Source organism: Falco rusticolus, chromosome 12 (genome assembly GCF_015220075.1).
Source record: "Falco rusticolus isolate bFalRus1 chromosome 12, bFalRus1.pri, whole genome shotgun sequence".
Lineage (NCBI taxonomy): Eukaryota > Metazoa > Chordata > Aves > Falconiformes > Falconidae > Falco > Falco rusticolus.
Genome location: NC_051198.1, coordinates 27687683 through 27703598, shown reverse-complemented (window position 1 = coordinate 27703598; position 15916 = coordinate 27687683). Strand labels below are relative to the sequence as shown.

Sequence of the window (15916 nt, the reverse complement as noted above, 5' to 3'; positions counted from 1 at the left end):
GCAAATATTTGAATGACTATTGCGCAAAGCGTATGCTTATGCTTTAAGTCTGCAGTCAAGGAGTTTAAGCCAGACACACAAAATTAAACAAGTGTTCAACAGATCTGTTACAATTTTAACTCCTCAGTTTGCTTCAGAGGGCCTGGCATTCAGTATTGCAAAGCAATTTTAATGCCTCTTGCTTGATCTGTAAAGCTGGGGAATTACTCAGCTGGGGAAAATGCAAAACATTGGTTGCATGCAGTTGGCAGGTTTCCCTGACTTCTGGGCAGGAGCAAGTCGCAGGCCTGCCAGATTCAGTGTTTCTTTGAATGAAGCCATACAGGTGCTGGAGGTAGTAGGCACCGGAGGCAGCACTCCCATCAATCAGAGCCCTTCAGGAAGAACTTGGTGGAAAAAGCTCTTTTCAGACATAAAATGACCTATGCAATTGGATAGCAGAGCTACACCAAGACAAATCCTTTCCTATGTATGGCAGGGAAGGGAGGCATGGTTTGCCTTTTCTTCCTCTTGACAAGTGCATCTGTGAGTTGAGATTTTCTCTGCAAGCCAATATGGAAACTTTAATGCCTGACATTAAATATCCCTTTTTAAAACTGTACTGAACTGAAAAAAAAGTCAATTAGATCTTCTTGCAAAGGAAAGAAAAAAAGTATATTAGCTAAATCAGTGACATTTCCTTTTGATAGAAAGCTGATGTTTCCAAGAGTCTGAGATAAAGGCTAATAGGCAGTAATCAAAGAACACAGGAACCAGTCCTTATGCAATACCTCTCCCGTCTGTTCAGCACAAATCCATGTGATCTTTACCATTAAGCAATGGAATTTAGCTTCATCCCGCAAAAAAAAAAAAATATATATATATATCTTGGAGCACATGAGAATTGTGCCAGGCCGTAAGCTTTCTGCCTGGGCTCACAGGCACATTTCCCCACAGTAAAGCTACATTCAGATACAGAGTTTGTTTTGGCCTACTGTAAAATTAGTCACTAGCCATAAATCTGGCGCTTGAGGAGGTACTGGAGCCTGAGCCCCAAACTCAATTTTGTCTCTAAGAGGTAGGGAAAGTGCCACTCTGCAGCCCAGCTCTGAATCTTAGGTTGTTCTTCATCCAGGATCCTCTTTGTCTTCTAGTTCCTATTCTGTTCCTTTTTATGCTCCTTCTAGTTCTCCTCTTACATACCTGCTGATATTTTTTTCTGCAGCATCTTATTTTTTCACTATTTCATATTGCCAATACTAAACCACCTGTTTCTAAGAGTCAAAGGTGACAATTTCTGACTCCAAAAAGCATTGCATCTAACGTAGGAGGAATGCTGTATTAGAACTGAGTCTTCTGGACAAGATTCACTAGATAGAGAATTCAAATCTCTTGTTTCGGTGCCAGCAGGGATGTTTTGGTTACACTTGTTATGTGCAAACAGGTAAAGCACAGAGCACAGCGTCTGGCACGGATGGGGGTCAGGTTCACAAAGTGAAGCTGCTTCTTGGGCTAAGTGGGCTCCATACCCCACTTGGATGCAAAGAAATGTTTGCAGTGTGCACCAGCTGCCCTCCTGTCTCACAGATAGTAAGCAGAGACCTGGGGGGTGGAGGGCTAATCACCAGCATCCTTAACCCCTTCAAGCCTGGCAGCCACCTCTTTTTCAGTCACAGACACTGTATTGGCACTTGTCTTTTCCAGTCAGACCTCAGCTGCTGCCCAGCAAATCAGGCTTTGAAAAATTGTCTGGTTGATTTAGTGCAGCAGTGTGTGCACAACAGAAGTTTCTCCCAGGACTGTGACTCGTTATGAAGTGGGTGCATATATCTTCCTCAGTTTGAATAGGTAAAGAGGAAGCAGACTTTACAGTGGTATCTGAAATGCAGAGAGGGTAGAGTCTTGTAACTGTGCACCAGCCACTGTGACTTGCAGCGGTGGGTACTGGTGAAACCAAACTTTTGGTGGGAAAGGATGAGAACAAAGATCCAAGCTCTAACATAACCGATCCCAGAGGTAGAAACAGCAGAGAGACATTCATCCACACCCAGTAGAAAAGTGAGATTGGTCAGCTGTGAGGAACCAGAGGGAAATGCCCCGCGAGGGTCTTTCCTGGGCAACACATCTGCTTGTGCAGGGCCTGGGAGATGGCTGGCTCCCAGCCTTACCGTGTCTCCTGCTCCAAGATCTCTGTGCATGCTCTGAAGACCAGGGCAGGGGAGGCTAATTGTGCCTGCTAATAGCTACTTTGAACAAGCAAACACCAGGAGGTTTATTCTTTTCCTTTGGCTGCTTTGCTCATCCCAGTGCATGTTGCGCAGAGCCTCAGTGTCCTGTGCAGTAAGACTGTGTATTACAAAATACTTTCAGTGCAGAGTCTACCTTGTGAATCCAGCAGGATGTGATCCATCCAGCAGGATGCATGGGCTCTCCATGAGGAGCACCATGTTTTTCTCTGTGTGGAGCAGGTGCAGAAATCTAAGCCCAGAAAAGGCAGGAGCCAGGCAAGGGCTCAGGACACCTTCTCTGTGCTGCCAACTGTGAGCAGAGTGGGGTGACCCTGTGGTTTTTGAGGTTGCCTGATAAGGGAAAGCCCCCAGCTCAGGACTTTGTAGAACAGGACTGTGCCTGTTGCCCACAGTAAGCGTGTGGGCAGCTGGAGGGCTCTTGTGCCTGGAATTAAGGACTAGGGCAACACAACCCTCAAGAAAGGGAAGGACTTCAGCCTCCACTGCCTTCTGACTCAAAACCTCTTGGAGCCATCACCAGGCCACAGTCCTGGAGCCTCCCCTGCACAGAGAGATGGGGTTAAAATCCTGACTACAGCCATAGCTGCAGCCTACAGTAGGAATTCCTGAGCCTTATATGGTTGGGTTTCCTACTGTGAAGATTAGAGGAGCTCAAAAGGGCAGCAACATACTTTCTCCAAGTGTGGGGATTTTTTGTAGCTAGCTTTTTATAAGCAGAGACTTCTGCTGCTTGTAAAGCAAGCTAAAGGAACTGCCTTCAATGGGCTTTCCTCCTCACCTATGGATGAGATGTCCAAACAAGCATTTGTAAACCTGTGGAGTTGTATGAGCCAGTCCAGTTCCTTCAGGCACCGCTGCTCTGGTTGTGAGTTCAGGCAATTTCTGTTTTGAAGACCTGGTGGATTTTTTTCTAATCTTCTTTAGAGGAAACACTAATTAGCTTCAATCAAGAATAAAGAATCTGGTGCCTCATCGTCTGGCACTGCATGTTCTTTGATTGGAAAGAGATGAACCGGTGTTTGTGTCTTTCCTCCATGAAGAAAAGCTTGAGTGGGATTTGAAACCCAGAGTGAAAACAGGTTTTGCTGAGAAAGTCACTGCAAGTCAGAAAGCCATCCAGAATAGCTGAGGCCACCACAGAGGGAACTGAAGGGAGATGGTTGTGATTTCAGTCTCCCTTCAGAAAGCAGCCATGATATCACCTTTCTGAGTGTGCTTTCTGGTTTTTGCTATAGAAAAGGATGGGGTGAAGCACTTCGCACGAATCTTTATTAGACTCCACTACAATACAGATTCTGAGCTCGAAAACTGAGGCATCTGTGCTTGCATTCACTGAACTTGCTGGACATTTTGACATGTAATTTAGTGTGAAAAGGATCTCATACTCATTCCCTTTCTTAAAAATGGATCTTAAAAAATGATGAATAACCTCAGATTCCATTAAGCTCGATGTCTGTGCTCAGCTACTGTCAGGATTTGGTCCCTATGCTTGTGTGGAGTTTATGGCTCTCTCCTTGGTAACATGTCAAATGCCATGTTACTCCATTGGTTCTTCACCAGGAACATAAGAATTACTGCTCCTTTAAAGAAAATTTTTCCATGCACTGCTAATAGGCTTCATAAGAGTCACAGATTGGGGTGAGTGGAAGAGGGCCACTGCTAGCCTCTGCTCAAATGAAGTCCAGCAAGAGCAGGTTGCTCGGGACCTCATCCAGTTGCGTTTTGAGTATCTCCAAGGATGGACATCCCACAGCCTCCCTGGGTACCTGCTCCAGTGCTTCATCACACTTAGGATAATCCTTTTTCCCTGCTATCAAAGCCATAATCTCTTGTGTTTCAGATTGCCTCTATTGCCTTTCATCCTTGTGCTGTGCACCTCTCTGAAGGGTCTGGCTCCATCTTCTTTAAACACTCCCAAGTAAAATAATTAGGGACATGTTAAAAAAAAGGGGGCAGAGTTGCAGAATGTGTGCCCAGACTGAGACTTCAAATATTACAACTCCAGGGGAATTAGTCTGAGCTACTGGTTCAGATAACCTTTAAGCGAGGAACAAAAACGTTCAAAAATCATGTTTGATCTGAGAGTCAAAAATTGTTCAGAGCCTTGCACAGATCTGTCACTAAGAAAAGCCAAAGGGAAAACCCCCTTCAACAAGTTTCCAAATAAATTGTCCAATTTTCTTTTGAAGAGCCTGTGAGTGCCCAAACACTTTGTGGTGGTCACATCCAAGATGGCCCTTTGTCCTTTCAGGTGGATTTGATATGTGCTGATCCCCTCAGGAATACAGATCCCCTCAAAACTGGTTGCGTAATGATTCAAAGCCAAAGACAGAGTAAAAGGCTGTAATACTGTCAGTGTATTCAGACTTCAAGGTCAGCTCTGAATTTGGCTCACTGCATTGGTCACCTGATGGCAATGGCAGCAATGTGGGATCATAGGTAACCTCTGTGAAACGGGAAACCTTAAAGAACTGTAAGAAAGAGGTCTCTTGGGAACTGTCCCCTCAACTGTCTGAAGAGCTATAGAAACTCTCATCTGTTGAAGCTTACACTTTTGGGTGCTAGTGTCACCTCAATAGATAACTGTGTAATACAAAGTTATGGAGAAAATATGTGTTGGGCATCAGACGTAAGAATCCAACAAGACATGTTAAGTGTATGTTTAACTCTAGACAGGCATATAAGACCCATGCACGTGAATGAGTTCAGAAACATTGCTGGGTCAGAACTAGGGAAGGCAGAAAGCTTTGCTAGCACCTTTTTTTTTTTTTTAACAGTGACATTTGAAAACTAGAGGATACATCAGTCTAAAGGTCTTAATTTTCCTTATAGCAGATAAAAAAGTACATGCCACTAACCACACAGGCACTGGAGAAAAAGTTCAGTGCCTCTTTTGGCAGCAGGGCTACAGTTCATCATCTGGTTTCAGTAATGGTACCGCAGCAGCAGCAGTACGGCCAGCAGAACTGCTGATATATAGCAATGGCATTGGCTGCTTCACCATGGCACCACCATCACCTGCCCTTGCGTGAGCTCTCTGCACCCATGTGCCAGGCACTGCAGACTGGCTGTGACCAGCACAACTGACACCAAACTTCCTCGGAGCAGCTCTGGGCTCGGTGTGCTTAACTGGACTGTGCAGTAGGAGCAACTGTGTGGGGCTGCTTCATGACAGGGTCCTTCCTGGCCAGGATTCTCTGACCTCGAAGGTGTCAGGTGGCCAAAACAGAGATGCGGTATGAAAGCTGCACTATATGAAAGCTGGTGTAAACCATAGTGCTGTTATTTTTAGGGTTTTTTTAACTTTGTCCTCGGAAGCATACGCTGTCATATACTGGCCTATTTTAGTTCCTGTGGATGTGACTAGAAATATGACGCATGATAACTAATTAAGACTAGTTGCAGAATGATTAAACTAAACAGTATTTTCCTTTGGGAGAACCATGAGCGTTTCATGCCCTAGATAATTGATTTCCATATGCTTTGCCTTGGCTAGGAAATGCAAATTCCTTGCTACATGTTCCCTGCTGGGTTTGGTCACTGAATTCTTGATGTTAGGAAAGGAGATAACAAAAGTTATCATATCCTATTCACTCCTACAGACTCAGTTCAGTGGGGGGTCTGAGCATTTTTCCCATCAGCAGTAATCATAATGGGTCTCACTTAATGAGCAGCCACTGAGATAAGCATGCACATGACAACAAATTAGCAAGTACATATGCAGCCCTCGAAAGAGGAAGACCATAGGGCTCCAGGATCTCTCACAGAGGTCATTGATTTGTTGGTCCTTTAATGAAACAGAGGATTACTGGCCTCAGCCTTGACACTGGTCCTTGCAACTGGCTGATCCTGTTAAAGAGACACTGTAAAGGAGGACCATGCTTTCCAAAAGCAGTTTCTGAAATGTAACTGTAGACCATGCGATCAGACTGACACAGCAGAGGGGACATGACCTGAGGAGGCTGAGAATAGCAATGAGACCTCTGCCAAAGCTGACTCTGGGGCAGGCGGGAATAACTCCCTTATTCAGACAGAGCAAAAGCAGGGATAAAGCAAAGTACCTGTAAACAAGACCCGGTGAGCAAACTTGGAACCTTCTACTTTGAGAAACGCCAAAGCTGCTTTCTTTGCAGCCACAGCAGCCACTGTCACTGCATCAAGGCAGACAAGAGCTGCTTGTCTTCTGCATCACCCTCCACAGCACTGGATCATAGCCAGCGGTGTTGCAGGAAGTCAGCACCATGGAAGCTCCCCATAGGTAATTGAAAGTTGATTGTATCCAAAATTAGCCACCAGCAGCTGAACATGTACTAAGCGTCATGAAGTGGGCACCTGGCCTCAGCTCATTTGCAGAAGGGATGTGTCCACTTCTGGGCACCAATGGCACAGCCAGCTCTGGCTGTCTGCAACCTCAGCAAAGAAGTGGATTGGTTCCCCTCCTACCCCTATCAAGAGGTCAGTGTGCCCAGAAATAAGATGTGCTGATGGCAAAACTGGCCTTGTACTGCCCTCATGCAGTTTTTCTATGAGTGAAGAGAGGACTTCGGTTTCTAGGGCTGCTAATCCTCTGTAAAGTTCACATAGTAGCTGGAGAGATTGCTGCAGCTTTACTGAAAACTAACATCTTCCTCTGAAATGTGTTGCCTTTGGCTGGACTAATGTATTTATCAAGTCACTTGCATCATTGCTTTCTTTAATTTATGCCATATATTATCACTGTCCTATATGCTTTAGCTCTCTGATGTGCTTTATGTATTTTTTCTACAAACACAGTGCAAATGAAGTTAATCTGATTGCACCTGGCTTGCTCTAATTAGAGCAACACTGAAGCATGGGTACTCAGTGTTGACATTGTTCTCCCAGATCAGGAGAGCAGACATCAGGACTCCTGGGTTCTGCTTCCAGCCTTCCTTCTCTGTGTGATCACTGCAGAGTAAATTGTGTAAATGGGATTTCCAGAATTAGAACCCCGAATAAATGCAAGGCACCTAAATTAGTGGCTGAATATTTTGCAGATCCATGAATGCATCAGATGCCCTTAAAAAAGTTAATTTTTATTAGGACAAAGAAAGCAATTATCCTTTAAGCAACCCCCTAACAGTTGTTAGTCACAAAGGAAGATTAAGATTCCCTATCAGGAATACACAATTTAAAAGAAAACTGTCAAGATAAAATCCATACTTGGAGATATTTATTGACATGAACTTGTGTGACTGTAGTAGTCAGAACTGAGAAATACTTCAGAAAGCAAACTTGATTAGATAGATGGTCAGTGCTCCTTTTTGTGGCATTTTATACAAGCAGTTCACAGTTTTCTGAAACCAGCTGATGACAGAGGAGTTAGACTGGCTTTTTACCAAGTTATGACCCAGGCAGAAATCTTCTAAATGAGCGTAAGCAATGCTGAGCTCTTGGCTAAACCTGGGGGGGGATCCTGTAGATAGGAAGCATTTTACAAATTTTTGGCAACTGAGGAAAAAGAGCATAAAAAGTTTCTGGAACAAGACATGTTTGTGTCTGAAGGCAACTGAGAATGGAAGTGAGCCTGTAAGAGGAGCCATGAGGACAGGTCTGTCCAGTGTAACAGGAAACCCCCTCATCAAGAGGCAAGGGAGATAATTATGGGGCAGTGTAACCTCCACTGTCACCACTCATTTGTTGCACTTAATGAATTACTGGAATCAGTCGCATAGTGGGTGCTTAAAGACCTGAAAAAACATCCTACTGCTCACCTGGGCAGAACTACAGAGCATCTGAACAAACGCATGTCTGGCCGTTGCCTGACAGAGCCAGCGTGGGTACAAGCAAAGCAAAGTCAAGTCTGTCTCCAGCTGGGCTGAGAAAGCAAGGTCTCAACTGTTTGTGTCCATCAAAATCAGATGGGATTTAGATTTTCCATAATTTATAGGGAGGGACTAGCTGGGTCAGTAACTTGGCATGTTTCAATTCCATATGCAGTTTCACTGCTTTTTAACAGAATGCAGGATGCTGTAAGAAATTGCCGTTTCAAAGATGGATTTGTTTCAGAGGCAGGTGGTATCTGTGGAAGGGGCCTATTGACCTGTGCAGCCTGAATCCACCACAAAGCATGCACAAGACAGTGGAAATATAATTTTCTTCTGTAGCCTATATAGTGCAATACTGCTGAGGGTGTCACTGGCCACTCTGTCCCTTTTAGCCCTCTGGCTCTTCTTTTCTGCTTTTCTTTTTTCATTTTCAAGAACCCGGACTGGGACCCATATCCAGACTCTCTAGTTGGTATCTCGTACTGCCCAGTATGTGTTTTGGCAGCTGTGCTGGGCCAGAGGATGCCCATACTGCTGATACAGGTAGGGCAGATATCTGCCACCCCAGGCACGGGGTCATCTGCCATGGGGCCGGAGCAGCATGGTGCTGTAGTCACAAGTCACAGCTTGGTTTCAAGCCTACGTGGAGACAAGATGTATTTGAGATTAGAGCTCTGGATGGGGAAACTGACAGCCTCAACTAAACTCCTTTTCCATAATGCTAAAGCTTGGGACTGACACATACAGATCTGTGAACCTTACAACTCTCTCTCCTGGTTCCTGCTCTTGAATGTTTCCAGTGTTGCAGCTGGTGCTTCATTCTTTTGGCAGCAAAGGTTCTTGCCAGTGGCATCCATGCAGACAGGATGCTTAACAGCCACACTGCACCACATAGGGGAAAGATGGTGCTTGGGAACCCAGGTTAGGGAACAAGCTTCTGGGCAGCATCCACACAAAAAAGTAACAAAGTGGCCCAAGAAAGAGTTTGCCATAATTTTTCATGAACTGTGCCCAAGGCTGACCAAATGGCTGTGGGATTAGCCCATGATCTGGGAGACCTGAGATCTGCTTTTTGCTTGGATGTGATATATTATTCTTGTTGGCAGGTAGCAGAAATCAAGAACGGACTACAGGTGCCCATTCGGCAAGTGCTCATCCATCTGCAACTCACTGGACTGAGCAGTTCAAAGGAGGGCCCCATGCTGAGACTGAGGATCTTCTCTTCCAAAATGATGGTCTCCTCATGACCATCATTAATGAGGTATGGGCTTAATCTCCAAAGCTCAATGTTTTATGTCCCTTTTAACATTTGCAGTTAGGAGAACTCTAAATGCAGTATTACTTTGTCACAACATCTGCCTTTGGCTGTAGACCAATCGGTGGTTTAATTAACCTGCCATAAGAACGAATTTCCTTTTACCCTTTTTTAATTTCCCACTCTCTAATTTCATCAAATAGGCATCTGTGTCTTGGTTGCCACATGGGGACTGTAAAACAGGGATAATGGCGCAATCCTTCCTATATTGGGATAATGTCAGAGTGAATAACCTCAGAGCCTGGCAAGCAGCCAGATACTAACTATGGCAAGCACTAACTATGGCTGCACTCAGCTTCTGCCACTGACTTCAGACTCCAATCTTCCCCAGATTCAGGATATGTAATTCATGCCACTGTTACGTTACCACTGAATTTACTCCTCAGTTAAGCTCCCAGTCAGTCTGAAGTGCTGCTTCTGCTCTGTCACCCCCTCCTTCCTTGCCTCTTCTGACATCTATTTTTCCAGGCGTCTGGAAAGCTGAAAAAACAGGTTTATTTAAGGAAGCTTTTCTGAAGAATGGAGAAACCATCAGAGCCGCTTCTCAGAGAGCTCTGTGCTGGTCTGTAATGCAGAGTTGCAGAGAAAGGCTCAGGTCTGGGCACCAAAACTTCACTTCTGCCCTGTGGGAACACTCTAAATTCAGTTTAACAGATTGCATATGTTAATTATCATCCAGGAGAGGGGAGCCATAGGAGGTTATTAAGCTATTCAAAACAGGTTTTGGAACCCTCAGACAGGAAGGTAAGCACTCTGATTTTCTTCAATGGAAAGAAAAGACAATACGACACCCAGTTAGATGTGGGATACATGATCTTGTATCCCTTTCCCATTGGCATAGTCTTACTGGTTTTGGTGAGATGATCGTTTACATAAGCAAGGAAGGCACAGCTGAGCCACAGCAGTAGTTGCCTGTAGCCCATTGCCTAAATGCAAACAGTGATACCAGCCATACTGATTATGTGCAGTGGCATGAAATAAGTGGATAATCAATATGGACAGGATAACCCAGCAGTGAACAGGTTTTTCTTGCAAAACTCTTGGAGCTGTCCAATATCAAACATCAAATAATATAAAACCTCCCCCAGCAACAATCCAGACTTGAGCAAGAACAGTTCTGACTCTCCTCCCTACAAGTGATAAGCAATAATGTTCCCTATGTATGTCCAACATTTTCTCACCCTTTCTGAGATGCTTAGCTGGGTAGAAATCTTATAGGAAGGTATCTCAAGTATGTGTTAGAAATGGAGCCCAAAGCAACACAGTCTGTAAGATTTAGTGCTCAGGGTACCGTCAGCACAATGTGAGGGGAAGCATTTGGTCCTGTGACACTGAAGAGATATCTTATGGCTTCCTGCTACCAGGAGTTTGACCTGCTTCCCTCTGGCTTTCAGAGGAATCTAATGCAAAATGGCCCGGAAAAGAAAAGACAATTCTCTGTGGTGCCCTGAAGTCACAAGCCAGGCACCTGAATGCTTGGCATTGAGTTTCACATCATGAGACACAACTGTCAGAGCTGGCGTTTCTTGGGTTGCTCTTTCCTTCTTTGCTGTTTTCTTGGGATTTGCCTCTAGAGATCAAAAATTACTGGGGGCATCCTAAAGATAAGTGAGATTCCTATATAATCACATGACTCCAGAAATAGAGTCTTTGAGAAAAATACCAAATGTCCTAACATTATGGGGAAACCTGCAAATTAGACCCTTGAATTATATCCCCTTCCTCACCTACGCTCCTGTCCATAGCACAGCAAGCTATGGGAGCCATGGTCGCATGTGTGATACGTGTTTTTCCTGGCAAGCACCAGCAACCAGTCTGGCATCTCAGCATCAGTATTTGGAGATAAACAAACCTTATCTCTAAGCATCCTGGTACCGTAATCCATGATTTCTGCTCTGGTAACAGAGAGGAAAACCAAACCATTGGTCTCACATGTCTGTGCAGCACCTGTCGTCCAACAGGATCTCAAAAGTCAGCAGTCCACTGAGATGGGATTATTATTAGAAAGGGAGGTAGACAGCCTGCATGGGATCATAAAAAGCTTTCCCTCTTTAACTGCCCCTGCTCCTGCTGCAGCCTGTGGAAAAACCCAGCAGCCAAATACCAGGGCTCTTGAAATACCAGATTTACTTAAAGGGATGGTCCCCCAGGAAACTGGCCTTGCAGATGCCACTTCTCACAGCTGCTGCCAGAGCATTCTCTGTTTCATAACAAAACAGCATCCTCAGCACTGTTTGTGCTACTGAGGGGCCTGCATGAGCACTAACTCACTGGCCACCCACTGCAGAGGCAGAAGGAAGAGGGGAAGGGATGTGTTGTGATCCACATGTCACACCTGGGAAACAAAGATGCAGAGTGAGGCAGATCCGTTGAGATCAATGGATTCATGAAAGGGATTAATGTGATTTGGCAGCTCTCACAACCACAAATCAAGATGACAGTTTGCCTACCGAGGAAATTACATTGCAGTAAAAAGAATCATAACAATGTAATTATTTTTGTACAGACATTCCCATTTCAAAGCAAGACTTACACTGGTTATAATCATACAAACTCCTGTACAAATTTTCAAAGTAAGGTTGAAAAGGCAAAGCACCCAGAGCTTTGAGCTTGGTCCTTCCAAGCAGCATGTTTGAGCTCATTCATACAGAAGGAACACCTATGCATTTCAAAAAGGAAAATTCACTCAACACCATTTTGTACAGTATTAATTCGTGATTTGCATTCACAACTGAAAAAAAAAAATAGGGTAAACTTTAAACAGCCATTTGTTAATTCACTTTCTTTGCTCGCTTTCACGCTTGCATGCCTGTGAATGTCTGTGTATGCTTCTGTAGACTACTACTTGATGTCTTACAGATCCTGTGCCGGTCCCTAGGCTGCAGGCTATGGAGCAGTGCTTTGCTATTTACACAGGGCAGCCTTTGCTTAGAAGTGAAAATGGCCCCAGCTGGATGAAATACTAAGAAGAAGCCCTTTCTCTTTTGCTCAAAACCTATAAATAAATACCATATAAACAAAAGAGTATTTTCAGAGAAACTGGAAAAATTCTTGGAATAAAAATTCCCCCCAGGATGATGGCATGCAGGAAATCCCTAAGCCACAAATCTCGGGAGGCTGGAAAATGTTTGGGAGAGCAAGTACTGCTTGCTCGGCCTTTCTTATGTCAGCTCCTGGCAGACAGTCACTGGGAGAGGCAGGATCAAAGTTAAACAGGCCATTGACTTGACTCGGGACAAGTCTTGCAACTCAACCCTCGTTTGTGTGTAATCTGCTTTTCTCTTGGAAAACCTTAGTTGGAGCAGGGTGGCAGTAGGTTTGTTGAAATGGGTGAATGCAACGCCACACTTCACTGCTGTTCACCTTCAAATTGGGCAAAACCCCTAGCAGACACGTCAGGCAGTGAGGGGTGCAACCATCTCCAGCTCCTGGTCAGACCATCTAGATGAGCTCTCAGGGTGCAGGGGGGTGGGGGTATCTTTCGGTTTTCTCTAGTGTTGCACTGATCTGCCTCTGAACCACTCATGTCTGATTCAAGAACTCCTGTAAGAAGTAATTAGGAGCCAAGACCACACTGTATTGAGCATCAGTACGGAGCCGTGTGTACGCAGCACCATCTAGTGCTTTTAGGGAGATGGTTTTTTTATTCCTCCTTCCCCAAATCTGGACTGATGTATTCAGGGCGCAGCCTTTCATCCCTGGCACACCGGGAGTCTGTAGGCTCTTGGAGGGCTCACTGTAAAGGGAAACGCTGCGTAGCTTTATAGCAAATGTGTGACAGCCTGAGAGATGGAAAGAGTACCAGACGAGAGGTGTGGTAACATCCCAGCCCGTACAGGTTTGCCGAGATGCCGGCATGCAGCTCCAACCGACACCTGTGAGTGTCCCAAGCCCACCCGGGACTGAACATCCAGCTTTAGTGGGACCCCAATTCGAGAATCACTATAAAACTAATGACAAATACTTAGCAAGGGTTCGGAATAACTTCGGTGCTCTCTTCCTTTCTCCAGGGAAGCTACAGAACCAATGCCCTCTGCTGATCCTAGAGGATACTACCTCCTGTAGGAGAAAAAAGCCAGGATCTGATTAGTCGAATTGCTCTTTTTTGTCTTCAGCCTCCGTGCTATTATCCCGAGCCTGGGGGCGAGCTGACCTGAGGGACAGCTGCCAGGCACAGGTCCCCCCCGCCCTTTCTGCAGCAGGCGCCACCCGGGGAGCAGCGGCACCAGCGCGGCGGGACACGGGGACACAGGGACCCCGTCCCTGCCCACCGGCGGACCGGGTGGGTGCCCCCGGGGCCGGCTCCCGGGGCCGGCTCCCGGGGCCCACCTGCCGGGGCAGAACGCCGGGCGCTGCGTGTCCCGGGGGGGATTTACGCCCCTCCGCGGCAGCTGCCGGGGCGCTGCGGGCCGGGCCCGGGGCCGGCTGCGCTCCGCGTTTAACCGAAGGCCCTATTCCCCCGTGCGCGGCCGCCCCTGCAGCGGGACGGGATGGGCTCAGACCAGCGCTGCTGCAGCAGAGGCACCGGGAGCCGCCGGCTGCCTTCTCCCGAGGGCTTTCCGGGGGGGGACACAGCCTGTCCTCGGTGCGGGCCGGGAACCTGCGACCCCTCCCCGCCCGGGCCGCCGCGGGAGCGGGGACGGGGGCGGGGAGCCGAGGGAGCGCGCGGGGCCGGGCGCACCGCCACCACGTGATCCGCCGCCGCGCGCCGCCCCCCATTGATACACCGTACCAAACCGGAACGTTCCAGCCGCCGCCAGGCGTGCCGAATCGATGCCCGAGCGGCAGATCCGGCCGGCCGCTGAGACGGGGGTGGGCGCTCGGCGCTCGGCTAGCTCTCCCGCGGGCGGTGGCGGGGGGAGCGCGGAGTGGTGGGTGCGCGGCGCGGGGTGTCTCCGCGGCGGCGGTGGCAGCGATGGCGGAGCCGGCGGAGAAGCTGTACCGGGCGGAGTATGCCAAGAGCGGCCGCGCCTCCTGCAAGAAGTGCGGCGAGAGCATCGCCAAGGACTCGCTGCGCCTGGCCCTCATGGTGCAGGTACCGCGTGGCTGGGCCCAGGCTGGCAGCGGGGCGGGCTGGCCGCTCGGCTCCGCGGCGGCGGGGCCGGGACGGGGCTCCGCTCCCTGTGCCCGCCGCGGCGGGCCGGAGCTCCTCGGCCGTGCGTCTCTCCGCCGCCTCGGGGGCGAGCGCAGCCTATTTTTAGCAGCGGCGCTTTCGCCTGCCGCTCCCTACGGTCTGTGCAGCAGCGCCGGCGCTCCGCAGCTCTTCGGGCCGCCCCCGGTCTCCCGCCCCACTGCGGGGCGGCCGGGTGGGCGCTGCTCCCCGCGGGGGCCGGCGCCGTCGGGCTGTACAGGCGTGCGGAGGCGAGACGGTGCAAAGTTCACCGCCAAGCGCCTTAGCGGAGGGGGCGGCCCGGGGGCGCGCACAGAGGCTCTTTGTTGTCATGGCGGGCAGGGAGCGGGGCAGCGGGGGGGGCGAGCTTGGTGGCTCAGCTTGTCTGTACCCTGGCAAGTGTCTGTCACCTGGGGTGTCTTGCGGCGGGGCAGGGGAATCTCCGTTTGGTGCCTGCTTTGCATACGAGACAGAAAATCCGAGCCCCGAGAGGCGCTGGGGGCCGCGGCCAGCCCAGCGGTTTCCCCGCCGCCCCCCCGCGGGCGGCACGCTGCGGCAGCTGGGGGTCTCGGAGCTGGCTGCCCGCTGCGGGCGCGACACGGAGCTGAACTGATGGCGGAGGCATGTTTTGCTCTTAGCTGGCCTCAAATTATTTGCGTTTTGGGGTCGAGGCTTGCTCGGGTTCCTTTCAGAGGGAAGGGAAGGGCCCTTGGAGGGCGGGGGGCGCACAGACCCCACCGCCGCGGGACCCTGCCCTGCAGTGGGAGGGTGGGGAGGGAACGGGGCTGGCTGCAGGCAGGACAGGTGGAGCGGAGGCTTTGCTCGGGGTGGGAAGAGCTGTCTTCTTCCCAGGCTGTGGGCCTTCAACCAGCCTCTAGCAGGAGAGATGGAAAGGCACCTGCATCGTGCGGGTGGTGCGGATGGGCAGCGGGCTGGACTGGATGTGCCTCGCTGTGTCTCGCGTAAGATAAACAAATGCATATGTGTTTATTTATGGAAAGCTGGCAAGGACGTGGGGTGTGAACGCTAGAGCAAAGCTCTGCAGATGGGTGCTGTGGCTCCCAGCCGCCTGAGGAGCAGTCCCTGGCGGCCGTGCCCTTGGGAGAGGCTGCGCCTGCAGCCGCCCCTCGCCCGGGCTGCCGCGGGGCTCGGCTCCCCGCAGGGGGTGCCTGGCTGCCGGGGCAGGGCTGGAGACAGGCGCTGGTGCCGTGGAAAGGAAATAACTGCCTCTGCTTTTGCTCCCCGGAGCCTCCGTCCCATAGGAAGGATGCTTAACTGTGCAGGCCGAGCTGGCGTGTGCTCACACGTGTTCCCGTTGCCTTTCTCTTTTGTTTCTCCTGCTGCCCTCGGCAGCTCTCTGGAGGTGCCTGTTTTCCTTCCCCCCCACCCAGCTCCGGCTGCTGCTTCTCCGGTTCCCTCACGTCCGTTACCCCTTCCTGCCTTCCCCAGCAGCTGAAGCTGGTGTGGGGCGGGTTGG

The 15916-nt window shown here is 49.1% G+C and overlaps 1 protein-coding gene and 1 long non-coding RNA gene across 4 annotated transcripts in view; one reads left to right on the top strand and one right to left on the bottom strand.

Annotated features, from left to right (window-relative positions):
* The window catches only part of PARP1 (poly(ADP-ribose) polymerase 1), a 65246-nt gene that overhangs the window by 17424 nt on the left and 31906 nt on the right, over positions 1-15916 (top strand). For 2 of the 3 annotated variants that reach the window (XM_037405386.1, XM_037405387.1), the window contains exon 2: positions 9121-9275. In XM_037405386.1, the coding sequence (XP_037261283.1) occupies positions 9258-9275 (18 nt within the window). In that variant the 5' untranslated portion in view covers positions 9121-9257. Of the gene's footprint in view, positions 1-9120; positions 9276-14174; positions 14365-15916 lie in introns of those variants that run through there. The other variant, XM_037405385.1, reaches the window with a different exon arrangement.
* LOC119156062 lies at positions 7036-13502 on the bottom strand. The gene is made up of 3 exons (XR_005106962.1): positions 13294-13502; positions 9697-9809; positions 7036-8653 (listed from the first exon to the last, which is right to left on the bottom strand). It is a non-coding gene; the product is annotated as an uncharacterized LOC119156062 (long non-coding RNA).